This window comes from Eublepharis macularius, chromosome 12, assembly GCF_028583425.1.
Source record: "Eublepharis macularius isolate TG4126 chromosome 12, MPM_Emac_v1.0, whole genome shotgun sequence".
In the NCBI taxonomy this organism is placed as follows: domain Eukaryota; kingdom Metazoa; phylum Chordata; class Lepidosauria; order Squamata; family Eublepharidae; genus Eublepharis; species Eublepharis macularius.
The window spans coordinates 13,776,640-13,803,410 of NC_072801.1; the positions used below are offsets into that span (position 1 = coordinate 13,776,640).

Genomic DNA, 26,771 nt, shown 5'->3' on the forward strand with positions numbered 1-26,771 from the left:
GCTGTTTTTTACTGCTGAACTGTGGTTTTATGGTTTTAAAAGGACATTTTAATGTAAATTTAAATGTTGTTATCTGCTCTTGCACAGAGAGTGGACTTAATCAATCGATTTAATAATTGAATAAATAAATAAGGCTGGGGGTGGGGGTGATTGATACAGGCTTGCACCTTGTTTTGAATATTCTCCAACGGCAACCTCTCCTTTCACCAATCCTGTCTCTTTCTCAGGGGTCTTGGGACTGTAATTTTGGTGCTGTGATCCATGTGCCAAGGTCCACAGTGGACCATGAGGGATGCATTTCTCTCCCGGTGCACAAGACTCCTTCATCTCCTCTGGATGAGCCTCATTTCCATGGAGGTAAGGGCTTCAAGTGGTCCGAGCTGATTATTCTCTCGTTTTAATCCATGATCCAATCACCGGGAGGGGTTTTTCCTGGCCCGGAGATGGAATCCCCCCATCCATGTTCATGTGGCTGCCTCCCCTTTTTAAACAGAGGGAGGGAGGGATTGCTGAAACAAACACGGAGTGCCTACTGCTTGGCATTGGGATTGGTTTCTTGATACAATCTGCGATGGGCGTATTACAAAGTACAGCCAGCTGGAGCACCTAGAAGTCTTCCATGCTGTCCAAGAGCGAGGACTCACTCAGATGGTATTCTTGTCCCAGCTGGAATGACAAATATTAAAAACGAAGGATGATTCTGCTCCTCAATCGGCCCTGACAACAATTCTAACCAGCTGTGATCCCCTCCCTCCCAAAGGTTTCACTACTAATGACTCATATGTATTGACAGGGCTTTTTTTCTGGGAAAAGAGGTGGTGGAACTCAGTGGTGAAACTCAGGACCGTACAATGACGTCACTTTGGGTCAGCTGGAACAAGGTGGGGATGTTTTTTAAAGTTTAAATTGCCTTTGGCAAAAATGGTCACATGGCTGGTGGCCCTGCCCCCTGATCTCCAGACAGAGGGGAGTTTAGATTGCCCTCCGCGCCGCTTGTCGGCGCAGAGGGCAATCTAAACTGCCCTCTGTCTGGAGATCAGGGGGCGGGGCCACCAGCCATGTGACCATTTTTAAGAGGTGCCGGAACTCCGTTCCACCATGCTCCCACTGAAAAAAAGCCCTGTGTATGGACCCTTTCCTTATTGTAACTCCCTGTTCTTTGCAAGAAATGCATTCCTTGTCCCAAAGCTCTCAAGTTATGTGCTACTTGTTGACTGCTCATAATGACAATAGGCTTATCTAGCATTTTAATTGCAATTCAGCTGATCTAGCCTAATGCAGATCTGTAAAGATTCAAAAGCTGAGGGACGGGTGGGGTAGGGGGTCTGGGAGGGAAAGGGTAACGCCTGGCAGATCCAGCCTTGCCACTGAAGCTGGAGTGAATTCCCAAATCAACTTCTGTCAAATAGGATTTTCAAATTCTGGGTCTGTAGTCAGGGGCAGTTGCAGTCCCTTTGACCTGGATTAATCCACGGCTCGTGCTTCTGAAGGCAGCTATTTCTAGAGGGAGCCTTCAAAATGCAACACGGTCACCCTTCCGGACCCTATGTGCATGCCCCACTCTTGAAGTCACTGGCTTATTAATTGGCATCCTTCCACTTTGCCGTTCTCTCGCTCTATCCTCACCTGGGAAAGCATCTGGTTCTACGTCTCAGCCTGGAAAGCCCTGCCCCTAGTAACTGCCAGAGGTCCTAGGGAAGGTCTCCACCAAGATATAATGAGGGTGTGCATTCCACAGAGCTGCGGTGCCAAAGTTTTGGAGAAGACGTTTGAAGAATGGATGAGGTACAAGGCCGAATGCTCGAAGAAGATGGCAAATGACCCTTATCCCTCCGGTAAGGGATTCTCTGTTCTGTTTCCTTAAAGTGGAAAGACCAGAAGGTGAACTTACCTGCTATTATCTGAGGCAGGCTTGCAGGTCTGTGTCGTGTCTGTAGCCCCTACATCCATGTCATTATTCTAGGGGATGCTAATTGCTAATACTGTGTGGCTGTGTTTTGATTTCATATTGCAAATGCTATGTGTGCATCACTTTCGTTTCTCCCTCTCCCAGCCTGAGAACACAGCTGGGGAATCTATTTCTCTGAAGCTCACCAAAATGACCTTGGGGTGTCTGAAAATGTTACCGTGTCTCTCTGTCTTGTCTAGCTGATGTATAAACTCCAGCAAAAGTTTCCCAGGCTTCTTCCCGCTCAAAACTAGTGGGTTAGGGAGTTACTAGTGGGTTACTTTCCTCAAGCCTCTATTCCTCTCAATATGTCAGGCTATGGATGACAGGATACAGCAGACAGATCTCAGGGCCATTGCATCAAGATCAGGGCTTTTTTTCTGGGAAAAGAGGTGGTGGAATTCAGTGGGTTGCTCTCGGAGAAAATGGTCACATGGCCGGTGGCCCCGCCCCCTGATCTCCAGACAGAGAGGAGTTGAGATTGCCCTCCGTGCCACAAGGGCAATCTCAACTCCCCTCTGCCTGGAGATCAGGGGGCGGGGCCACCAGCCACGTGACCATTTTCAAGAGGTTCTGGAACTCAGTTCCACCGCGTTCCCGCTGAAAAAAAGCCCTAATCAAGACACAGGTTCTTGGGTAGATGACATTTTATTCAGAAATCAGATCATTTCCATATACAGGTCCACAGCTTACTTAGAAACAAGAAAGCTTCTAGGCAGTACAGCTTCCTTGAGAGGAATAGAGGCTTGAGGAAAGTACAGGTCTAAATACTCAAACATTTCCCCCCTCCCTAACCCACTAGTTTTGAGCAGGAAGAAGCCTGGGAAACTTTTGCTGGAGTTTATACATCAGCTAGACAAGACAGAGAGAAATGGTAACATTTTCAGACACCCCAAGGTCATTTTGGTGAGCTTCAGAGAAATAGATTCCCCAGCTGTGTTCTCAGGCTGGGAGAGGGAGAAACGAAAGTGATGCACACATAGCATTTGCAATATGAAATCAAAACAGCCACACAGTATTAGCAATTAGCATCCCCTAGAATAATGACATGGATGTAGGGGCTACAGACATGACAGTCTGCTCCCTTGACTGTCCACCTTTGCAGAGGCTCTAGTTAAAAATAGGTGCCTAGTTAAAAATTTAAACTTAAAACTTAAAAAAACCTTAAAAATAGGCAAATGCACCCTTTGTCTCACTCATCCAAAAGAAAAGCTCAGTTCTGCTATCCCCTCTTGGAGGTGCTTGCACCAGTATAAAGCTTGCCTATGCAGATTCTCTTGGATCCCATGGATCTGTTTTGCCCGTGGTGCTGCAAGAAGCCTTCCGCCGATGCTGGAGGAAAGCTGCTTGTGCTGCAGGGAAGTGTCATTTTCAGCAGAATCCAACGTACTCAGAATATTTAGGAAAGGTCTTCTTTGCATGTGATGTGAATCTACACTTAGACCTCAGTGTAAGAGAAAACAGTTGGGAATTTGACTTCTTCTTCCCGTGTTCTAAAGCCAAGGACAAAACAAGATTCCCCTTTATAGTAAGAGCCAAAGGCAAATGTTTGCTGCCATTAAAGGCTTCTAATTGCAAACTACTCTCTCATGGAACCAAGTCTGGAGAAACAAGAAAATAGTCAATCAAATTGGCTCTTGGTTGTTGTGGATTTTCCGGGCTGTACGGCTGTGGTCTTGGCATTGTAGTTCCTGACGTTTTGCCAGCAGCTCTCACTGGCATCTTCAGAGGTGTAGCACCGAAAGACAGAGATCTCTCAGTGTCACCGTGTGGAAAAGATGTTGGCAGGTAATTTATATCTACTCAGGAAGGTGGGGTTGGGCTGAGTCATCCTGTAAGAGTTCCCCAAGGTGTGGAATGCTAATGGAGGGAGGCTTCACTGTATCCTGAGGAGGTTCTTTTGCATATGGATTGGTGCTTGATATGCTAATCTTCTCTGCAGGGCTATTGTAAGATGTAGAGTATTTTGTTAGCCTGGTGTTTTTCAGGACTGAAAACCATGCTCTATTCGTTCTTAAAGTCTCTTCTTTCCTGTTGAAGTTGTGCTTATGCTTATGAATTTCAATGGCTTCCCTGTGCAATCTGACAAAGTAGTTGGAAGTGTTGTCCAGTATTTTAGTGTCCTGGAATGTGTCTTTCGGTGCTATACCTCTGAAGAGTCACAGCTGCTGGCTAAACATCAGGAACTACAATGCCAAGACCATGGCGATACAGCCCGGAAAATCCACAACCACCAACATTCTCCGGCCGTGAAAGCCGGCTTTGACAATAAATTGGCTCCTCTTAAAGAAATACACATATATTCTCCCCCATCATCTTTGTTCCTGTACCCATTCAATATCGTCCATTTTTCTTTTGTAACAAAATCCATCAAACTCAGCCCTGCAGCCATCAATAATTGCTCATTATTAGGTGCAGTTCTAGCATTAAAATCACCAGCAATTAGAAACTTAGCACTGGGATAAGATGTTACTAGGTTTTCAGCTAACAGTGCAATCCTAAACAGAGTTACCCCAATCCAAGCCCATTGAAATCAATGGAGGGATTGTTAAATTTTACAGCTTGGGCCAACGAGAAAGATTCCTTCCACTCTATTGAAATATATTGTGTTGTGCCAGAAATTAAACAAGCTGGGAAATTAAACAAGTTGGGAATCGACTCCTTCCTTCATTTACAACTTTTGCTAAATTAAAAAAAATTACAGAATCAAGATAATAAAATATGTCTGCATAGAACACAGATGATGCACTCCCCCCCCCTTCAAAGCACTTCATGCAACATCTGTCAATAATCTGCACGACAACCCTGCAAGGTAGAATGGTACTATAGATGAGGAGGGAAGCAAGATGGGAAGTTTGTGGCTGAGATTTCAGCCATCCGCTGCTCTGTTTTCCACTCGTCTCCAGAGCCACAGTGTTGTACGAATGGCACTGCTAACGGATGCCGAGAACGAGAGAGATCCGATCCTCTTTGTGTTCTGGCATGAATATTTCTGCCCCCTATTTGAGGAACGTCACTCTGCCCATCTGGCCTTGCTTCTGTCTCTTGCAGGACTGTTCTGCAACCGAACATTTGATATGTACGCATGCTGGCCTGACGGGAGTCCGGGCACCGTTGTCAATGTCTCCTGCCCCTTCTACTTGCCCTGGTTTGAAAAAGGTATGGCTGTTTCCAGGTGGGCTGGGAGAGCAATATGTCCCATGGCACCCAAGCTGTTTTTCCTCAATTCCTCTTGCAAGGTCTGTGTGGTGGAATCTCCCCACGGGTCACAGGCCCCTAGGCTCTGTCCAGTGCTCCACTTTCTCTGATGCTCTTCTTGGCTTGCCACTTTCCGCTCAATGGAAATCGAAACTCTCTGCTTGGGCTGAAGGCACCTCTCCAAAGTCTCAAGCAGACATTGTACTGCAGATGTTTTGCGTAGAGAAGGCAGGAATTCTGCATGCAAAAAGGTGGCTGCGCCACTGAATATACTGCAGAGGGGGGACTGGGCACAGGGCTGCCATTTTTTTTTTATTATAAAAGATTTTTATTAGATGCGTTAACATACAATATATATTGCTACATACCATTAATAACCCCCTTAATTCTTCATATGTTCCCCATCTCCTCCCCCCACCTTTATCTATATTGACTTCCAACAGCACTGCAACCCCTTTTACCTTTCCATAATTCTAATTCTAATTCTTCTTCTTATTTGTTAATATTAGTTTTAAAGGTAAAGATTGACACTGTACTAAATCTTATCTTATTTAGTAATTCTTGAAAGACCATAAATGCCCTTTAACATCCCATTTTTTTCCCAAATAGTCTTTCAATTTCCCCCAGTCCTCCATAAATTCTTTTGGATCATTGTCTCTCAATTTTAGGGCTGCCATTTTTATGACGGCCTCGTGTTCTGTAATACATTTATTATGGCATCCGCTCTTGGGAATCTCTTTGTCAGATGCAAGCTCTGAGTTTTGTGTTGGGCCCGTGTGGAGCCCATATTCTGTTTAAAACTAGTGCTTGTTTCTCTATGCTTTCTGGACCAGATTTGTCAATCTGCATCTCTCTATGTGTCTACATCCAATCAGCTCAGGGTGGCATATATAGGCTTTCTGTTGTTATGCTCACAACAGCCTTGCAAGGCAGGTTCAGTGGGGTGTGTGTGACTGGCCCAAGGACTTCCAAGTTTTATGGCGGAGTGTGAACGTGAACGTGGGTCTCTTCCCTAGGCTGACTCTCTGGCTGTCGCTTATGAGTGTGATCCATCACTGCACGCCAGTGCGGTATAGTGGTTAGAGCACCAGCCTAGGATCCAAGAGACCCAAGTTTGAATTTGGAAGTTTGCCAGGTGACCTTGGGCCAGTCGCACATTCAGCCTAACCTACCTCAAAGGGCTGTTGTGAGGATAAAATGGAAAGGGGGCGTTTTAAGGTGGTTTGGGCAAGGAGTTCCTGGCTCCCGCCTTTCAGCAGCACCAGCTGCACGGCTGCCGTGGACAACTTCTTGCATGGTGCTGTGCAAGGCGGGATGCTGCAGAGGCTTTTGGACACACAGAACAGCCACACAAGATGGGACAATTGTGTAGCAGCTGCTCCATCTGGTGGCTGTAAGATATAAAGCAGTTTGCCGCATCCCTCCCTGCCGTTGCACGAAAAGTTCCCAGATCATCACCGTGTCTGGCTTCACTGTGGATTGCTACGTGGTGAGCTGCTTTTTTGCATTAGGCCTGCCAGTGTGACCGCCTAGAGGCATTTACAGCAGCTTCCCCGTGCCTCCAACCCTGATTCGAAAAGGCTTCTTCCAGATGCTTCAGCCTGACATTCCAGATCCTTTTGTGCTTGCAGTTAAACACGGGCTCGTGAGCCGCAAGTGCGGGGCTGACGGGCACTGGGTGCTACTGAACGGGACAGAGGCCTGGAGGGACCACTCTCAGTGCAAGGACGAGGCGGAAGCCACCAGTGAAGAGGTGAGAAGGGGAAGGTGGCTGGGACTTGCTACTGGGGGGAAATGTCAGTTGTGCGAGTGGTGGGTTGGATGTTTATTTCCTTCCTTCCTCTATACCCTGCTTTGGGACCCCAAAGTGGGTTATAGCTTTCCTCTCTCACAGGGGTCATTTCGTAGAAAAAGAGCTGCAGGAACTCATTAGCACAACTCATTAGCATACCGCATTAGCATATGCCACGCCCTTGCCATCACCGGAAGGGTGTCATTAGCATAACTGATTTGCATGTGCCACCCACCCACCCCGACATCACCTATCCTGGCTGTTTTGGACCCAATCCTGGCCATTCAGGGCCAAAATTGGGCCCAAAATGGCAAAAAGGGGCTGAAAAAGGCCAAAAAGGGCCCCAAAATGGTCAGGATCGGGCCGCTTCTGAGTGGGAGAGTGATCCAGCACCCGTCAGGGGCCTGATCTGGGCTGTTTTGGCCCCAATCCAGGCTGAAAAGGGCCCAAAATGGCCAAGAGTCAGGTGGGTGGGGAGGGGGGGCACCTGACGTGTGACCTCTTTGGGGAACTGCTGGAACTGCGTTCCTGCACGTTCCCCCTCAAAATGAGCCCTGCTCTCTCCTCTATTTTATCCTCACAACAACCCTGTGAGGTATGTTACACCGAGAGAGACAAACTGATCCAAGGTCAGCCAGCAAGCTTCCATGGCAGAGTAGGAATTCGAACCTGGGTCTCCCAGATCATAGCCCAACACTCTGACTACTACAAGAGCTCCAGTGGTATGGTGTGACTGCATGCCCCCAGTGATACCACCATATTTTTCCCCAGGCATCTTTTAGAAAGGCTTGTCCTAGGAAATGATAGGGAAGCGTGCTGGATTTCTAGCATTCTTCAAGGAAGCCTCTAGCCCTCTTGATTTACAGCGAGAGCATTCAGGCAGCTTGCAGAGTAAGACAAGTGCCTGCTCCCCCCTTCTAGTATTGCAGGCAACAAATGCAAAAGCACCAGGATGACTGAGGAGCTTGTGGGCAAATGGCACTTATTCTGTGTTTCCCCCGCAGCTATTGCCACCCGTCCTGGTCCTTTCAGTAAGCCTCGGTATTGCATACGCCATTACTTGCAATATCTTTATATTAACAGATGTGTGAGAAGGAAGTAACACTTCCACAAAAACTGGCATCACTTTACCTCCCTGTCCGCTATTGACCAATTAAGGAAAAAAATTAAACTCTGCCTTCCACTGAATTACAGTTTGCAAAAATTAAAAACCACGGCAATAGCAGAAATGGATAAACACATGCAAAACCTAGAAATCCAGAACCTGCAAAGCCTTTAAAAAAAAAAGGTTATCCTGAAAGCCAAAGGTTTCACAAGTTGATTAATTTTTCATTTGCCTTCTAAAAGGAACTGTGAATAGGTGCCACCTCTGTTTGGTGACTGAGACCCGAAACAGACGTGATGAGTTACCTCAGTTCAACCTGGGTTTCCTCGCCTCAAGGTTTGACGGGAAGCGTAGGCGTCCTTGCAGGTGCATTGCTGCATTTCTCCTTCCCCTGCTTGCGTGGCCCGGAGCTACATAGCCACAAATGCTCTGCCCCCCCGTCGCACTGAGCATCACTTCATCTCCCCCCCTCGCCTGGCCCAGCCCCCACAGAGTGACACCGGGCTGCACTGGGAGAGCAGGAGGAAAGGCTTCCGGAGCATGCTGCATCTCCCCCTCACTCGTCCGGCCCCCGCCAGAAGCCGCCCAGCCCAGAACTGTGGGGATGGGGCCAAACGAGGAAGGGGGGAGATGAAGTGACGCTCAGTGTGATGGGGTGGGGGAGGCAGAGCACGTGCGGCTGTGTAGCTCTGGGCCACGCAAGCAGGGGAAGGAGAAATGCAGCGATGCACCTGCAAGGACGCCTACACTTCCCGTCAAACCTTGAGGCAAGGAAACCCAGGTTGAACTTAGGTAACTCGTCACGTCTGTTTCGGCTCTTATTGGGAGTGGAGGGACGGCTGTTCCTTATTTAAGTGGCTCTCTTTCTCTTTTGTATAGGAAGGGGCCCACCGGTTGATGGTGAGCTTCAAAGTCCTCTACACAGTGGGCTATTCCCTGTCGCTGCTAGCTCTGACCCTGGCTCTGCTCATCCTCACCGTCTTCAGGTATCGCTACCGGGTCTCTGCCCTGCTCAGCGAGAGCACTGTGGGACAATTTTTTTGCTAATCGCAGTTGCTGTGAAGCTGTGTAAAGTTGTCTGTTGTCTGTTTGGCAATACTGTAGAAAATGGGGAGGAAGGAGAGATGTTCTGGGAAAATAACAAACCAGAAAAAACTGACATTTCTCAGCATCGGCGCCTTTATCTTTGGAGTTCTCTTCTGGCAGCTACACTCGTAGCACCAGAATGGTTGGTTTTTGACTAGGAACTGATTTCAAAAGCAGCATATACACAACAGATAAAAATCCACAACAGAGCAACTCTGGGACCCCAGTGACATAAAGAGAAGTTCAAGTATTCTGTTGAGTTATACAATAATGTAGACTCAGCAAACAACTTCATACCTTTGCAGAGTAGGGCTAGATAGGAGAGGACTTTAGAAGGCAAAGCAGGCACTTTAAAAAAAATATACCCAAAATTTTATGGTTTGCTGTTGGTTGACTCTGTATTATGTATCCTGGTTGCTTTTCTGCTTCCTTTGTTTTCCTGGCTGTTTACAGTGGTCCTGCTACTGCCTGCTCAGTGGTTTATTGCATTCCTGGTTTTAGTGCTTTGATTTTTATTGTTTGGTTTTTCACTTTTTATGTTGTCACTTTTGATCTTCATCAGTTTGCCTAATTATAAATTGCTGTGATGGTTTTAAATAACATCAACTGACTTGGGGAGCTTTTAGCTGGGAGTTCAGGCCATCAAACAAGCACGATAATGCAGGAGCTGTGAGTAGGGGGAGTGGACTGTCTTCTGAGCTTTTGAGCGCCGTGATGTTTTTGGTCCTGCAGGAAGCTGCGTTGCACTCGGAACTACATCCACGCCAATCTCTTCGCCTCCTTTGGGCTCCGGGCAGTTTCAGTAATTGTGAAGGATTCGTTGCTGGAGAAGATGTGGGGGAAGGAGGTCTTTCAGATGTCTGACTGGGAGGCCTTGCTGAGTAATGAAGTGAGTTGTCATGTGCTTAGCTGTTCTAGGGAGGCCAGGAGGGCATCTCTGTCTTCCCTCACAATTTTAGAGTCTCTCTACACAAGATACCTCAGCATGTGCTCGTCAAGTGTAGGGAGACACACGGTTAGCTGAGAAGCATAGTTTAAAAAGACAGAGCCAGCAGAGATTGTGCCTTAGAGGGTTTGTTAATTTCATCTTCGCCTCCCAGAAGGCTCTGTCCAGTCTAAACTGTGTGGGATCGCAACCAGAGGGCAGCCAGGAATGGAAATGGGCTGGAGCTACCTTCCAGAGCCGGGCTTGGACCTGGAGAGATTACAATGGGCTGAAGTTTCCCTTCTGGCATTTCACAGCCCCTTCACCCAGTTCCAGTGTATAGCAAAGCCTTTGCCCTGCCACCAGCTCTGTCTTTTTAAACTACCCTTCCCAGCTACCATTGCATCTCCTGACATGTGTTCTTCATGTGTCAGATGTTTCGTGTAGAGAGACTCTTACTAGGATAGTGATTGATTGATTTGATTAGATTTTTAGCCCGCCCTCCCCACAAGCAGGCTCAAGGCGGGTTACAATCATAGATAAATTACAACAGATAAAAACAATAAAATGAGATCTAAGTACAACATGAATTTCAATATTCCAGATGGGGCACCCCTTCCCCCTTTTCCTGCCCACCATACACAAAGGAAAAAAGGGAAGAAAAGGGGGGAGATGTGGGTTGGTGAAACTCTAACTCCCCAAGCATGGGGGGGGGGGGCAGATGGACCATATGGCCCCCTCTCACTGGTAGGAGACCAGCAGGGAGGCTAATTAGATGGATCCCGTGCTGGTCTCAACCATATGCCTGGTGGAACAACTCTGTCTTACAGGCCTGCCAAAAAGATATGAGATCTTGGTGGGCCCGAGTGTCTTCCAACAGAGAGTTCCATCAGGTTGGGGCCAGGACAAAAAATGCCCTGGCCCTGGTCGAGGATAGCCGAGCCTCCCTGGGGCCAGGGACCACCGGTAGGTGTTTACCTGCAGATCTGTGAGCTCTCTGAGGTACACACGGGGAGAGGCAGCCCCTCAGGTATGCTGGTCCCAGTCCGTTTAGGGCTTTATAAAACCTTGAACCTGATCTGGAACTCCCTGGGGAGCCAATACAGCTGCTGCAGAGTTGGAGTCACATGTGCCCTGAAAGAAATTCCTGTCAGGACACGAGCTGCAGCATTTTGGACCCACAGCAGTTTCCGGGTCAGGCCCAAGGGAAGCCCTGCGTTTCCCCGCTAAGGGAAAATTCTACCACAGTTGCGCTTCCTTTACCAGAAGTCAAAAAGTGACATGACAACTTTGTCTTCCTAGAAGACATTGGCCGATTCCAGACGGGCACAAATAAAGCGAGTGCTTTCGCTTTTCCAGCGACCTCAATCGTAAAAACCCGTAATGTCCCGTCCCTGCTTACCTCCGGTTCATGGCGCTGTGTTGCGCTCCAGAAGCGGACGGTGTGAACGCCGTATTGCGGGTTTGCACACTTCTGGACGCTTCGTCGCCGTGGAGAGGCCCTCCCCTTTCCCTCCTTCCTTTGCCGGCCGGCAACAATATTCCCTTAATTTTTTTTTTAAACCGGGCGCCATTTGCGCAGTCGCACATTTGTGCACATTGAAGTGCGCAAATGCACACAAATGCACAAATGCACAAAAGTTGACGCTGCGTATTCGCATACCTGCACATTTGCGCATTTGCGCAAAACACGTAAAAAAAATTTTTTAAAAAAAACTGAAATGTGAACCAATGAAGGCCCCCAACGTCAACTGTGACGGGGAGGAAACAACCAATCCCGGGTACCTCAGTTGGCCGTGCGAACATCCGGAAGTAGGATGGCACGGCACGCTGCGAGACAAAGCGGATGGAGACTAAAGTGAACGTGTGGCCGGTAAGCGATTATTTCCGCAGAAAAACCGCAATTTCTGGCCATCTGGAATCGGCCATTGTCAGCTAAGCATTAGGATGACCTTTACCCACATTGGCCAACTGGATACCCCCCAAAAGAAGGCCAAAGCCGCCTCCTGTCATTGTCACCCAGCACTGATATTTGTGAACATGAAGATTCTATTTTTTCATCCTGGCTAATAACCATTAATGGGTCTCTCTTTCATGTATTTGGCCTACTTCTCCTTTTTTATGCCATCTAAGCTAACGGTGGGGAGGGAAGGCAGCATAGTATAGCCCAGTCTCATCAGATCTGGGAAGCTAAGCAGGGTCACCCTCAGCCAGAACCTGGACCGGAGACTGCCAGGGAAGACTGGGGTTGCTATGCAGAGGAAGGCAACGGCAAACTACCTCTGTTCCTCCTCTGCCTTGAAAGTCCCTTTCTGGGTCGCCGTAAGTTGGTGGCCACTTGACAACATGTACATACATAACCTGGTGTCCATTACTGCATCTTGTAGCAGTGAGTTCATGTTCATTTAGACACTTAAGTGAAGACTGTTGTACTGAATACCACCTATCAACCTAATTGGGTGCCTCGAATGTTTTCAGCACTGAAGAACAAATTTCTCTTTATGCTTTTTCTCCACAGTATAATCATGGTTCCAGTGCCCCAGCCATATTTAAACAAACAAAAAAATCCCCTAATGGCTTCCATTTTGCTTGTTCAAAAGGTGCTGCAGCCCTTTCGTCGTTGTGGTTGTACATTTCGGTGCCTTTGGGGGCTCTCTTTCTTGAGATCATAACTGTAAACCATTCTTAACCAGTCTGGCCACAGTTGCCTCTTTCTGAAAATGCACCAGCATTCTACCCATCAGGCAGAACGGGGTGGTAGAAAGGACCACACCTCATATGGGGGGGTGCATATACCACTTTTGAATGCTTGCATAGAAACAGCACTGCGACTGGAAAGCCAACGTATACAGAATGAGGTTCTAGCCCAGTCCTTGAGGAGAATTAAAAAATGCGACTTTGCACAGCAGCTGGACAGTCTGTTTTGCCCCCTCATCCAGCTGCCTCACATAGATGTGGGATTACTCTGAAGACTGCGGGAAGGGGGCTGTGTGTATTCCATGCTTGTGCAACAGCACAGAGTGTGTGAAGGCAGGTGTAGAATATGGCGCTGTGAGAACCTCTGCTCTAGGATCTTTAAAAAACAAAACAGGATGCAAGTCAGGGGGACTGCAAGAGTGAACACTTCCTTGTTTTTCAAGGGAGGGTAAAAAACCAGCTCCCCCACAGATTATGAAACAGGCCGGTTGGTGGGAAGGTGTGATTAGAATCTTCCTCCTGAACTGCTACTTTTCTATGTTTAGAGGACGGTTTATGTTGATGGAGCATTCCAATGTGCCATCTCCTCCCCACCTGCTTCCTTAAGTGGTACAGTCCAGCAACAGAGACGCCAGCCTTTATTTAGAGAAATTTTATTGGATTAGAATATATAGTCATTCAATACAAACATTCCCCCTTTGTAAATATCTACTTCTAACCCCCTCCCTTTCTTCCCCCCTTTTATTTGACTTCCAACAGTTTTCCAACCCTTTGTCTATCTTATTACTTACTTACTTAATACCTCATATAATCTATTAAGCATACACTTAAACTCTTTTCTAAGCTTGTTGTTTTTTTATAACACAGAATTTCCTTTAACCCCTCCTTTACTAAATCTTATATTCTAGATAACACATTGCTAGCATAAATAGTCTTTATATTATCAGTATAACATTTTATCCATTTTCTATTCCCTTATTTAATCTCTTTACTTTCCCCCATATAAGTTAATTAATTTAACTTATATTCTATATATTTCTTTAAACATTTCTTATTCTCAATCTGTTTTAATTATATGAAATATCTGCTATACTAAAAACTTAACTACAATAAAAAATACCTAGCTAGCATGCTCATATATATTCATTATATATATTCATAATAATATATCTGTTATTTAATACTGTGTATAATAAAAAAGAATTTTTGTCTTAACCCTAATAATAGCTTAGAATTTAATAGTTAAATCCCCCCTTTCCCGGTAAAGCCACTTCTCTCTTCTTTTATAGAGTCTCAGTAATTCTCGAACTGCCACAGTTTCCCTTCCACATCCCATTTTTTCTCCAAGTATTGCTTCAGTTTCTCCCAATCCATATTGAACTGTCCTGGATCAAGGTCTCTAAGCTTCCTTGTCATTTTGTCCATCTCAGCCATGTACAGCAATTTATAAATCCAATCTTCAATAGTTGGTACTTCTTGCAATTTCCATTTCTGCGCGTATAAAAGTCTAGCTGCTGTTATCATATAAAATAACAATGTTCTATGTTGTGCTGGAACATCTTCCATTCCCAAGTTCAGTAGCAACAATTCTGGGTTTCTATTAACTTGAAATTGTAAAATCTCATTAATCACTTCTATTATTCCTCCCCAGTATTGCTTAGCTACCTAGAGATGCCAGCCTTATAAGCGCTATGAACTTCAGCGAAGACCAGCGGATGACTTCTGCACAGTTGCCAAGCAGGCAGCCTTGATTCCCCCTTGTGAAGATTCAGTTGGAATGATTATTAACCTGCTTATACCCTTGCTTCCCAGGCTGCAATTGGCTGCCGAGTGGCTCAGGTGGTGATGCAATACTGTATCCTAGCCAATCACTATTGGTTTCTGGTGGAGGCGGTCTACCTATACAAGCTTCTGATAGGAGCCGTCTTTTCAGAGAAGAATTACTACACCCTCTACCTGTACCTTGGCTGGGGTAAGGAGGAAACGTTGGCTGGATACGGTGGGTTTTGCTTAGTGTATGGGAAGTGCCACCTTCCAATAGCCAGTTGATAGAATCAGCAACGCTCTTGCTGGGCTGTGTTGGTCCAGGCTGCAGGGGGCGGTAGCCCTGTTGGACACAGTGCATGCTGCACCACAACTCCCTGCACTGAGAAAAGCAGCATTCAGGGAGAAGGCTAGGCTGTACCCTCCCCCTCCCCCCGGCGAGTCATTTTACCTGCAGAGGAACATTTGCAAAGTAGTGCCAAAGAATTCTGCTAGTGTTATCAGCTATCCTATTTTTTTCCCCATAAGAATCCGAGAGGAGCCCTGCCAGAATGGGTCAAAGATCCATCCAATCTAGGCTCCTGTTCCCAACAGTGGCCAACCAGTTGCCCGTGGAGGGCCTGCCAGCAACAGCCCTCCCCTGTTGAATCCCCCCAGCCATCATACAACCAGAAACATTCTGGCCTTGAACCCTAAGCTCCCATTCTTCTATTGGGGCTAATACCCAGCCATAGACTTATCCTCCATGCATCTGCCCAATTCTCTTTGAATCCACGTTAGCCTGTGGCCATCACTTCATCTTGTGGCAGTGAGTTCCACAAGTCAAACTACCTGTTTCTTTTGTCTGCCCTGGGTCTACTACCAACCAGTTCCATAGTTCTGATATTACTGGAGAGGGAGAAAAGTGTCTTCTCTCTCTATCCTGCCTTCCTTTTATGTCCTAGTCCTTGCGGAAAATACTGTATTGAGCAACGGTCTGACTCTATAAGCATTACAAACCGGCATGTCCCAACCATTTGTCCATTAGGGGTTGGCTTCAGGGGAGTTTACTAGCTTCAGAAAGATCTTGCCCGATTGGTAGTAGCAAAGGTCTTTTTTAAAAGAACCCCTCTCTTTGTCTGTATGCCAAGCAGTGGAACTAGCTTGTTTTTGACTTCACGGGATTTTTTTGATTTGCAGGAACCCCTGTAGTATTTGTGGTTCCATGGATGGCCGCCAAATACCTGAAGGAGAACGCAGAGTAAGTGAAGATGGTGCTGTCTCATAATGGGTGTGAAATAGGGTGAATGGCTTTGTACAGACATTGCATGGACCACTGGATTAATTTAACCATAGTCACTGTGGTCATCTGAATGCAGGTCATGACGCTAATTGTGTTTAGGGTTCATAGAACCAGAATCTGTAACCATAGCTTTAACTTGGTTTAACCATAGGGTTGCCAACTCCAAGTTGGGAAATTCCTGGAGATCTGGGAGGTGAAACCTGGAGAAAGTGGGTTTTGGGGAGGGAAAGGACCTTGGCATGGCATAATTCCATAGAGTCCACCCCCCCAAAGTAGCCATTTTCTCCAGGTGAACTGACCTCTGTGGCCTGGAGACCAGTTGTAATTCCGGGAGATCTCCAGCCACTACCTGGAGGCTAAGCCAAACAAGGAGAGAAAACCGGATAGTGAGGAGTACAAGCAACGTCCGGAAATATGCAATTAATGCTGACTTTTATATAAATGTTGCAATAGTGCAAACGTGCAAAGTGCAAATAAATAACATGCAATGAATACAATAAATATAGTTAATACAATTCAGTTGTCCAAGTCATAATATAAATGTCCAAAACAGACCCACAATGGGGATATACTAAAGAGGAAGTCACAAGGCAGTCTTATGGTGGTGGCTCAAGTCCAATGAGATGTAAAATCCACAGGTGCCGACGGGATTATGCAGGCATCTTATACAATTCCCGTTTCGTATGAAACATACTTCTTCTTGAGCACAAGTACAACTGGAAGGTTGCCAATCCACTCCAACGTGACTGCTCAAGACCTATTACATTTCCAAATGAATGACGGACATAGGTGAATGGAGGATTAGCTCATGGAGGATTATTTAGTCCTAGCTTGTTGTGACCAATCCTAATTCCAGAGTTTTCATAAAAGGATGTGCTTGCTATCCCCAGCCTGCCCTGCTACAAGTGGAGGGCAAGTGGAGGGCAAGTGAACAGGGAGGAATATACGTGAGGCTGTTCACTTGCCAGGCAAGTGTCATTCGTCACTTGTAGCTTGGCACTGTGGGAAAGCTTCGCTCTGTCAATTAAGTTAATCTCTACTGGCTGCTGTTATCTATCTATGCCACAGTGGCCCACATTTGGGCAATCAGTTAACTGTGGATAGTTGAATTGTACCCTGGTTTTACATTGTGTCTTAACTCTTCCTAGCTCTCTGGTGCATGCATCTCGGCAAAGTAAACTTGACTGGGAGCCAAGCTACAAGTGACGCCTGACACAGGTTGGACGCTTGTCAGCTTCCCTCAAGTTTTGATGGGAAATGTAGGCGTCCTGCTCTTGCAGCTGTAATGGAGAGCCAAGCTGTAAAACCAGGATGCCTACATTTCCCATCAAAACTTGAGGGAAGCTGAAAAGCGTCCAACCTGTGTCAGGCGTCACTTGTAGCTTGGCTCTGAATCTGAGATTCCCAGCTAGGCTTCCCTGTCCATTCAGCTACCTGTGCTGAACAATGTGCACTTCTCCTTGTGTTTTAGGTGCTGGGCACTGAATGAGAACATGGCTTATTGGTGGATTATTCGGATTCCTATTCTGCTAGCATCTGTGGTAAGTGTTCTACAGGGCATGATGCCTTCCCAGTGGCTGCAGAATGCTAAGTGGGCTTTTCCCATCTTGGCTTCCAACAGGGACAGCAGCACTTCCCCGGCAAGAAAGGACCGTTCCTTTGCCTAGCAGTGTGTTGTGTGTCAATCCATTCAGATAGTCAGAACAAAGTGCTTGGTGCACTTTTCCAGGACTGTGCTGCTCAGAATGTTATGTGCCTGTGGGTGTAGGCATCATATTTGGAAGTCCCCCTGTGTCCCTACACCTTCCTGCATATGGAAAGCTTAGCAAGTCACATTTGAAAACCAGCCAAATGGGAGAGACTTGCAGTCTGAATTATTCAGTCTCAGGAAGACTGGACCACATGTTGACAGATCGAGATGAGTAGCTGTCTTAGTCTATCTGCATCAGTAAAAAAGACCAAGAGCCAAGTAGCACCTGTAAGACTAACAAAATTTATTTCTGATAGGTTATGAGCTTTCGTGAGACACAGCTCACTTCTTCAGACACAGCTAGAATGTAATTCTATCTGACCTTGTATTCCGGAGAGTGGAGCGATTACAGATGTCGATGGGATTCAGTGGGATATACAGAGGGGTAGTAGGTGTGGAGAAATCCACACTGGTATTGAGACAAGAAGCCTAGGTCTCCATTCAATCCAGGTGGATGCATTCTGTTGAGCTTCATTATCAGTTGCAATTCAGCAATCTCTCTTTGAAATTCCATTGCAGAATAACTGCTACTCTTAGGTCAGCAGCTGAATGTCCTGGAAGGTTAAAATGTTCCCCCACTGATTTTGGAATGTTGTGGTTTCTGATGTCAGTCTTATCCTGCAATGACATTGCTAAGGGAGATTTTAAAAAAAGACTGCTGAATAACGAAGCTCAAGGCAATGTGTCCACCTGGATTGAATCAAGACCTAGGCTTCCTGTCTCGTTACCAGTGCTGATTTCTCCACACCTACTACTTTTCTGCATATCCCACTGAATCTAATTGACATCTGTAATCACTCCCCTTTCAAAATACAAGAACAGGTGGACTCACATCCTAGCGGTATCTGAAGGAGCTGTGTCTCCCGAAAATTCATACCCTATCATAAATAGATTTTGTTAGTCTTATACTTGACTCTTGATCTTTTTTACTGTGCCACATGGTGATTCTGAACATCTGACATGGTTTTCATGCTTATGAAATAGACCTAGAAATGCCTGAAAGAGGGCCTTGAAGAGGGTCAAAATTTTGAAGTCCACCTTTCATCTCTGAAGAAAGTTTGGGTCGCAATCTTTTTAAAACAGTTTCTTTATATGCCCCGAATTAACCTCAGACTTTACCATTTCTAAAACAGCCAAAATTTTTATCTTTAATGTGCAACATATTATCAGAATAAACAGCAACACAGTAAATCTTCCAATCAGAACACTGAAGGCTGGAGCAGAGATGTTTTTGTTTCCACGCTGTCTTCCGCATCAATTTTGAGATGATCGGCCCAGTCTCTCACCACTCTTGGCAAGTGAAAGATGTCCTCAGGAAGGAATGAAAAATATCTGTTTTTCCCGGAAAGGTGTGTCGTGCAAGTTGCATTGTGAGATGCTTTGTTCTCTGCAATCTTTTTAAAAACAGTTGCTTTATATGCGCCGAATTCACCCCAGACTTCAAAATTTCTAAAACAGCCATAAAATATATCTTTAAAGCGAAACATATTATTCAGACAAACAGAAACACAGTAAATCTTCCAGTCGCAACAATGAAGACTGGAGCAGAGATGTTTTTGTGTTTACGTTGTCTTCCGCATCAATTTTGAGATGATCAGCCCAGTCTCTCACCACTCTTGGCAAGGGAGAGCAGTCCTCAGGAAGGGATGAAAAAAAATCTGTTTTTCCAGAAGGGTGTGTAGTTCCCGTTGCACTGTGAGATGCTTTGTTCTTTGCAGAGCAGGTACGCTGTGCACCAAAGCCAGCTGCCATTCACTGACAGAGGTGATACTGGATGCACGGCTCAGTTGTATGGGTGGTACACACGCAATTTGGCAACAGAAGATTCCAAGTCTAACCATCTTCTTGTAGCACCCTTTGCCATCATGGCCGCCAGGACAACCGTGACGACAAAGGTGACGAAACCTATGACGAAGGCCACGATGTTGATCACTTTGGCTATCTTGCCAAAGCGGTTCGCCCCTTCAAGGTCACGGATAACTTTGCAGTCCCTTGCTTTGATGGAGTAAATGAGGGCGATAAAGCCGAAACAAAAGCTGTTCAAGAACAGGGTGTTGAAGAAGGACCAAAGCACGAAATCGGGGGGGTTCTGCTCGACCACAATTATAGTAGCAGGAGCGGCCCTTGCCTGGGCTTGGGAGGGGGCACGTGAAGGCGATCTCTGGGCATTCTGAGGCTGCATTTCAAGGTGCAGAAAAGGTAGGACAGGTGTGATTGGCGGCTGCCAAGTGATAGACGGGAAGCCGGTGCAGCTGGAACGGAGAAAAGCGTGAGCCCCTCAGCGCAAGTTTCGCTCGAGGGAGAGAAGCTCAGGAGCAGCAGTGGAGAGGACTGCCCAACAGCAGTTCCTCCTCCTTCCTGAAGATGGTTCTACAACGTTGCTAAGCAACAGCCCACATGAATAACTGTCAACTGCGAAAGGGCCGACTAAGGGGGGGCAACTTGGGTCACATTTCTAAGTGGACTGCAATAATTACTTCAATGGTGGGGTGTCCAGCGATTTTTAATCTACCACATTTTTATTCCATTGTTCCTCCAAAGAGTTGAGGTGGCATAGGTGGCACTTCCTTCCTGTTTTATTGTCCATTCCTGTTTTATTGTTGCCTGTGAGGCAACATAGGCTGAGAGGTAGCCACTGACCCACAGCGAATTTCATAGCTGGGTAAAATTCTGAATCAGCGGGAGGGTTGTTTTACTCTTGCACTTTAACCATGCTGGTCTTCTGACTTGAATGTGCCGGATTCGGATCCAAGAGGTTTGGGTTTGACTCCCTGTTTAAATCCCAGACCTCAGGCCCCCTGGCATCTCTTTGGTTCCTTCCTCCCTGTAAACTGAATAGCAATTTTGCCCCACTTGCTGTATGGGTGAAACGTTTTGTGCAAGCATTCAGGAGGGGTGGCCTGATTGGTCTGCTGAAGCAGAAATAAACAGTCTCACGGCACCTCAAAGTTTAACATGGTTTTCTTCCAATGTGTAGGATGCACTCAAATCTGCCCCAAAGAGTAGTAAGCAGAAGCTCTCAGAACACCTAAATGACATATATGCAGGGCCGGCGTGCCCAGTGAGGCCAGGTAGGCGGTGGCCTCAGGGTGTTGGAGGGGGTGTCAGGGGCGTAGGCGCACGCCGCGGAGCTGGCATGGTGGGGCTGCAGCTGCTGCAGCCAGCCAGCCCCGTGCCGCCACCACCGCTGCCACACGCCCCCAGCCGGGCACAGCAGCCACGAGCCGCTGCTGGGACAGCGTGCAGATCGCGGAGCAGCCTCCACCCGCCACCCCAGCCATCCACCGGCCAATGCCCCTGGCTTGCGCTGCGTGATGATGTCATCACGTGGTCCGTGGTGCGCGTGCACAGCGCGCATTTGTGGGGGAGGGGTGACCGCAGGCGCCAGAAACCCTGGCGCCGGCAGTGCATATATGAAACACTAGATATAGCATAGCCATAGAATAGAAAGAACATAACTGTAGAAGAATTTAGCTTTAATATACCTGTGTATTGGCCTAACTCGCTGTAACAGACACAAGGAAGAGGCCCTTTGTTTTCATCTCTCTAGCATTTCAGCCAGGTTGGCTGTAAAGCCAAAAGCGCATTCTGGAGATACGAAACAACTCCCCCATCCTGCCTGGTCTCTGCCAAGTCACAAGAGATACGTTCAAACCTTGAAGAGTACTAGCTCTAGCTAAACTGCCTTCATTGTCTTCTTTGGAAAGATGAATAGCCAAGCATATGCTACATATTGGGGTACTTGTTTATGCTGTTGGTAACAGATCGAAGACTAACAATGGATTCTTGTAGCGTTAAGGGATGGGAACAGGCAAACTGAAGGCCTCGGGGATGACACACAGCTACCGGATAGTTACTTTATTGGCACTACGGGTGCCAGAAAAGGATTGTGTTTGTTCTTTGAAATGATAAACAACTTTTGCAAGTGTTAATTGAGTAAGGGGACAACCCCTAATTATGCCAAACTAAAGGAATGACGCTAGGTCATATGTACACGTAACTAACTTGACCAGGAACTTATTGAATGCATAATTTCTGCTAATGAACCAAAGGTGATAAAAGTTCATGTAATGGCTTTGAAACCCCAAAGAGCACTTGGGTTCTCAGGGGCCTTGCACTTTCTATCCACTCTCTTCCGTCTATTCAAATGAACCAGTAAGTTTTATCCTTGTCACTGGACTCTGCCGTCTGCTTCTTTTCTGAGTCTGGCCTAGAAGCAGTTCAGGACACGTGTTTGTGTGTAACACACGTAAGCTTCTGAGGATTAGAGCCCACTTCATCAGATGCCATCGGACATCGACAAACTCTTTCTCCCTAGATCAGTAAAGATGATCTCGTTTCGCTAAGCATTGGGGAACTGGTGTTTTGGGGTTATGTTACTGATGCTTTTGGTCATTTAAAAAAATGGTTTTATTGTCATACTATTTTAACTTGTGTACATTGTTTTGGGAATGCAAGATGAGAAGTTTATAAATGTCTAAAATATATACTGGAAACTGAGGTGGAAGAGTTTCAGGTAGGTAGCCGTATTGGTTTGCACAGGGCTTTTTTTCAGCTGGAATGCGGTGGAACAGAGTTCTGGAACCTCTTGAAAATGGTCACATGGCTGGTGGCCCCGCCCCCTGATCTCCAGACAGAGGGGAGTTGAGATTGCCCTCCGCGCCGCTGAGCGGCAACCTCAACTCCCCTCTGCCTGGAGATCAGAGGGCGGGGCCACCAGCCATGTGACCATTTTCTCCTCAGGCAATCCAGTGAGTTCCACCTCCTCTTTTCCCAGAAAAAAAGCCCTGGGTTTGCAGTAGAATATCAGCATTTGAGTCCAATGGCACCTTAAGGACTGACAAGATATTCAGGGCAGGAACTTTTGAGTGTCAAAGCTCCCTTCTTGAGATACCTGAGGTGGAACAGTAGCTCCAAGATGGCTTTTAATTACTATATATTCAATGCATTATTATCCTGCCTGTAGCTGAATATTTGTCAACTTTCACACCATGCCCCGCACATTCTGTTTTTTGCTCTCTCTTTCCCCCAGATCAACCTGCTCATCTTCATGCAGATCCTCAAGGTGATTCTGGCCAAGCTGCGAGCCAACCAGAAGGGCTACGCTGACTACAAATTGCGGTGAGTGTTGATTGCTGAGCCTTGCGAGGCAGCCGGCTGACTTGAGCATCCGCATCACTCTCTGGACATGGCAACCCTCAGCCCCTCCAAGGCCACATCTGGATATCACAAACAGCCTAGTTTGTTCGTGATGGGCACGAATCTGATTCCTTGTTGAGCTTTTATACCATGTCTGACTCCACCTTGTTACCATGTCTGATAATAGGAGCCTAAACAGTTTTTTCCTTTCCCAATAGGTTAGACAGGATTAATCTGTGGCCGAGAGTCCTGGTTAGTAAGGGAAATTTCTCAGTTTGGTGAGAGGTTCATGTTAGACACAACATAACATCTTGGAGCTGGACAGAGGTCTCTAGTCTCAGTATGTCACAACAGGGAGGAGCCCAACACCTCACCAACTTTGGGTGATTCCCCACTAGTGGTTTTCCACGGTTCAGCTGCCAAATGACCTTGACTTTTTTTTGCATTTCCACATGTGGGAAGGCGATCCCAGCAGCAGCTTCGAAGTCACTGCAGGTTCTGTCCGGTTTTTTTCCTTCCTGCTTTTCCCCCAACTTATTTGTCCATCCGTTGCAGATTAGGGATTTTTATCGTGCGAAATTCTTTATCTGATGTTCTCCCCACCCTTGTCCTTTTCTCCCGCCCTTCAAATCAACTAAATTTGATTCGTTGATCACGTTTTCCAAGCCACACCCACTATCCTTTCCCTTCCCGTTTCTCTCTTTTTTTAAAAAAAATTATAAAAAACGTTGCAACGTTTCTACACTCCTATGCAGAAACATATCCTGTGTCACGTGATGACAGATGCCCAATAACGGGTCTGTTTTTCAATGCGCCAAATTTGTTACTTGATGCTTGCTGACAGCTGACAGCTGCTGAGGCAGAGGGAAAGCGGGGTCATTGGTAACAATTTCCCCTCCAAATGTCAATAACCAATATTCATTCCACAATATCAGCGGGAAATACTCAAACCTATCAGATGTGTTTGTTTGATGCAACATTTATACATAGCAGCGTGTGTTTTGAGAAACATTTTGATGTGTTTGTTTGATGCAATTTTTATATGTAGTAAGGTTTTTTTGAAGAAGAAAAAAAATTAAGAAGACGCACGTCTGTCAACACTTCCCTCGGAAAAAGCAATGAGGAATTGATTTTTATACTGGCAAATTCCGCACGATGGACTTTGAGCATGGTGAAATGAAATGTCAATGCGAAACAAAAGCCTTAATGTGGAATCGGGGAGCGGTGGATTCGTACGACTCCACTGCAGCACGACTGCTCAGAAAGTCCGGTCAAAGTCGATCATGTGGCATCCCCCATTGTGTCTGTCACAAGCCACACGCGGGCTGTTCATGACATTGGAACAGAGCTTCATCTCCTGTCCTGGCCTGTCTTCTTCTCTCCCTCAGGTTAGCCAAAGCCACCCTCACCCTTATCCCTCTATTTGGGATCCATGAAGTGGTCTTCATTTTTGCCACCGATGAACAAACCACAGGGATCTTGCGCTACATCAAAGTGTTCTTCACGCTCTTCCTCAACTCTTTCCAGGTAGGTCAGAAAAGATTCTTTCAGTTTCTGTCATGGCTGCTTTTCTTCTACAACCCCCAAATCCACTGCAGCACTAGAGGTAGGGAGCATTTCCCATGCTCTGATTTGTCAGCTGGAGATGTGTTCAGTCCGGCTTATATGTCTACCAACGGAACATGAAAATGAAACAGGTGAACAGAAGCGGCTGTATAGAAAGTACAATGCTGTAGATGGAGGTAAGCTAAGAGAATTAGTTATCCAGAGCAGAGCGAGCCCAGTCCAGCAGGAAAGGCTCCTGCACAAACCCCACTGAAGCAAAGGGCTTGTGCAGGACACCTTCCCATTGGACTGTGCTACTGTAGTACTTCTGGTGCACAAAAGCACCAGGGGCCAAGGCACCTGCAAGCCCCATTCTTTCCCTTTCTGCCCAGATGTACAGATTCATACTATTTCTTCTTTCTCCTAGGGGTTCCTGGTTGCTGTCCTCTACTGCTTTGCAAATAAGGAGGTAGGTACTTTGCACCAAGAGGTACAACTAGTCACCCTTGGTCCTGCAGCCAGTTGGTGCTAATCCTAAGCGGCAGAGGGAACATTCCTACCTTCTCCACAGCCAGCAGAAAGCCCCTTTAGGCTTGTGTGCTGGCAGTAGGCCACTGGTTTGTTTTTTCCTCCTGCACATTTTGGGTTCTAGATCTGTGCCACATCACGTTTCCGATCTTTTTTTTTTACACTCTCATTCAAATTCGGAGTATATCGAATCCTGCCCTGTCAAGATCTTCGCCCCAAGCTCTACTGTTTGTACCTGTGAAGGCAAAGCGTGCTATAGGGCTTTCTTAGGGCAAAACATTTGGAATACCTTTCCTTTGCCTGGCTCCTGATCAGCTGATGTTCGGGCACCGCATTGTCATTCATAATCACTCCAAGTTTTTAACTGAGATCTAGCCCACGTGTACCTATACTTTGCCTATTTGTTTGCTGGCTTCGAGTTGCATTTTATGTTCTTAGTGTCGATGGCTCTATGGCTGCTGCTGCATTGAGGATTGTGTGTGTGAGAGAGAGACATTACTTCATTATATCTGGATTGGTGGAGTTAACGTAAAGCTTAGGTTTCACGTTGGACCACCACCGCAAACAGTCTAACTGTAGATGCAAGAGAGATTATCTAAATCAGTTAAATACTTTACGGTCTCAGTTTGGGAGACTACAGAATTCTCCCTGCAGATGGCCAGGACTGGCCACAAGCTGCAAAGCCGCACCCTGCTGGTGTGGGAATAATAATTTGGTCACTTGACTGTTGTAGTTAAGCCATGACGGTTCTGATCATCTGAGATCTGTCTGGAGAGAGCTTTTGGGGTGAGCCTTAGCTGACCTATCTTCCACCTGAACCTCATGTCACCACTACAGAGGAGGCTCTTGAAGATTAGAGTGAGCTCATTGGCCCATCAACCTCAGTATTCCAGGGGTCTTCAACCCCACCCACCCCAGACCGCCAATGAAATCCCTAGAAGAATCACAGGACGAGGGCAAAGCTTCTCGGCCATGGAGAGGAATCCTCCACAGCTTTAGGCTTTGGCTTGTTCCTAACTCTGTACACCAAGTCCTAGCTTATGTCTATGCAGGTTTTTTTCCTGTTTCCTCATTCTGCCACTCTTGGTCTGGTAGGGCTTCCCTTCTTCCAGCCCCACAACTCTGCTGTGCCACCTGGGGGATTAAACGTGGGTGCCACTAAGAATAAAGACCACTGGCCTAGCTTGGCAGGCTTCTGTGGCAGAGCTCTTTCCAGCCCTTTGTTGCTATAGCTTGAGGTTGGCACCCTCTCCATGCCAAGCAGGTGTCTACTGGGCACCCAGGGCCCATCCCGTTCAGTGGAGCCAAAGCCAAAACAAACCTGTCAAAAGGGCCTAAATGCTCTGGGACACTGGGCAGAATATTAACCCCCCCCCTTTCATCTAGGTGAAATCGGAAATGAAAAAGAAATGGCAGCTGTGGAAACTGGATCACACGGCGGTCTGCTGCACTCAGTGAGGAAGAACTTCCCAAGCCAAGGTGGGACTGTGCGGCAGCAGCTGGAGGGGGGCTGACCTTGAAACAAGCGCTGAGTCTCCGCCTCTTTGGGCAGTTCCTGCTTGTGCAAGCAGCTGAGGCTTGCTTCAGGGTGCCCGTCTGTTGTCTTGGGCTCCACCCGAAGCTCTGCTTGGAGGGCTCAGGGGGCCGCAGCCCCTGGGAAAGGCAGAGAGAGGACTGCTACTACCTGGGCAAACAAGTCAGCGTTACTAGCCAGAAGTCGGGTGGGGGCACCCAGTGCATTAGGACAGGGTGCTGTGAGTGGGGATGCCTTAGCTGCAGGAAGGAATGAATCAGGGATACACTGCTGAAGAAGACAGACTGAAGTTTCATTGAACAGAAAGGGGGCATATATTACATTCAGGTAGGCATAGGCCTTGCCTGGGCACAGAAAAGGGAAGACCACTCTTAAGAGGCCAAGGGCCCAACTACGGACAGATCCAGTTGCATGGTTCATATCCTTGCCTTGTAATTGGTGCACAGCTAGCTCTGCAGAGAGAAAACTGCCCTCGGAA

General features: G+C 46.8%; 1 protein-coding gene across 1 annotated transcript; it reads left to right on the forward strand.

Moving 5' to 3' along the window:
• Positions 1–285: 285 nt before the first annotated feature.
• On the forward strand, positions 286–26,217 carry LOC129340461 (glucagon receptor-like). Its single transcript, XM_054995274.1, has 13 exons — positions 286–357; positions 1,739–1,835; positions 5,000–5,107; positions 6,778–6,899; positions 8,923–9,029; positions 9,862–10,018; positions 14,564–14,723; positions 15,695–15,755; positions 17,269–17,338; positions 22,580–22,668; positions 24,075–24,213; positions 24,659–24,700; positions 26,146–26,217. The coding sequence occupies exons 1-13, from the start codon at positions 286–288 to the stop codon at positions 26,215–26,217; spliced, it is 1,296 nt and encodes a 431-aa protein (XP_054851249.1).
• Positions 26,218–26,771: the final 554 nt, after the last annotated feature.

What these genes read in the sequence shown, in the direction of transcription:
- LOC129340461 (XM_054995274.1), top strand. Translation starts at nt 286, where the DNA reads ATGAGGGATGCATTTCTCTCCCGGTGCACAAGACTCCTTCATCTCCTC. An exon ending in CTATTCTGCTAGCATCTGTG is followed by an intron (nt 17,339 to 22,579) that starts GTAAGTGTTCTA and finishes TCTTTCCCCCAG; the next exon opens with ATCAACCTGCTCATCTTCAT. An exon ending in ACTGCTTTGCAAATAAGGAG is followed by an intron (nt 24,701 to 26,145) that starts GTAGGTACTTTG and finishes CCTTTCATCTAG; the next exon opens with GTGAAATCGGAAATGAAAAA.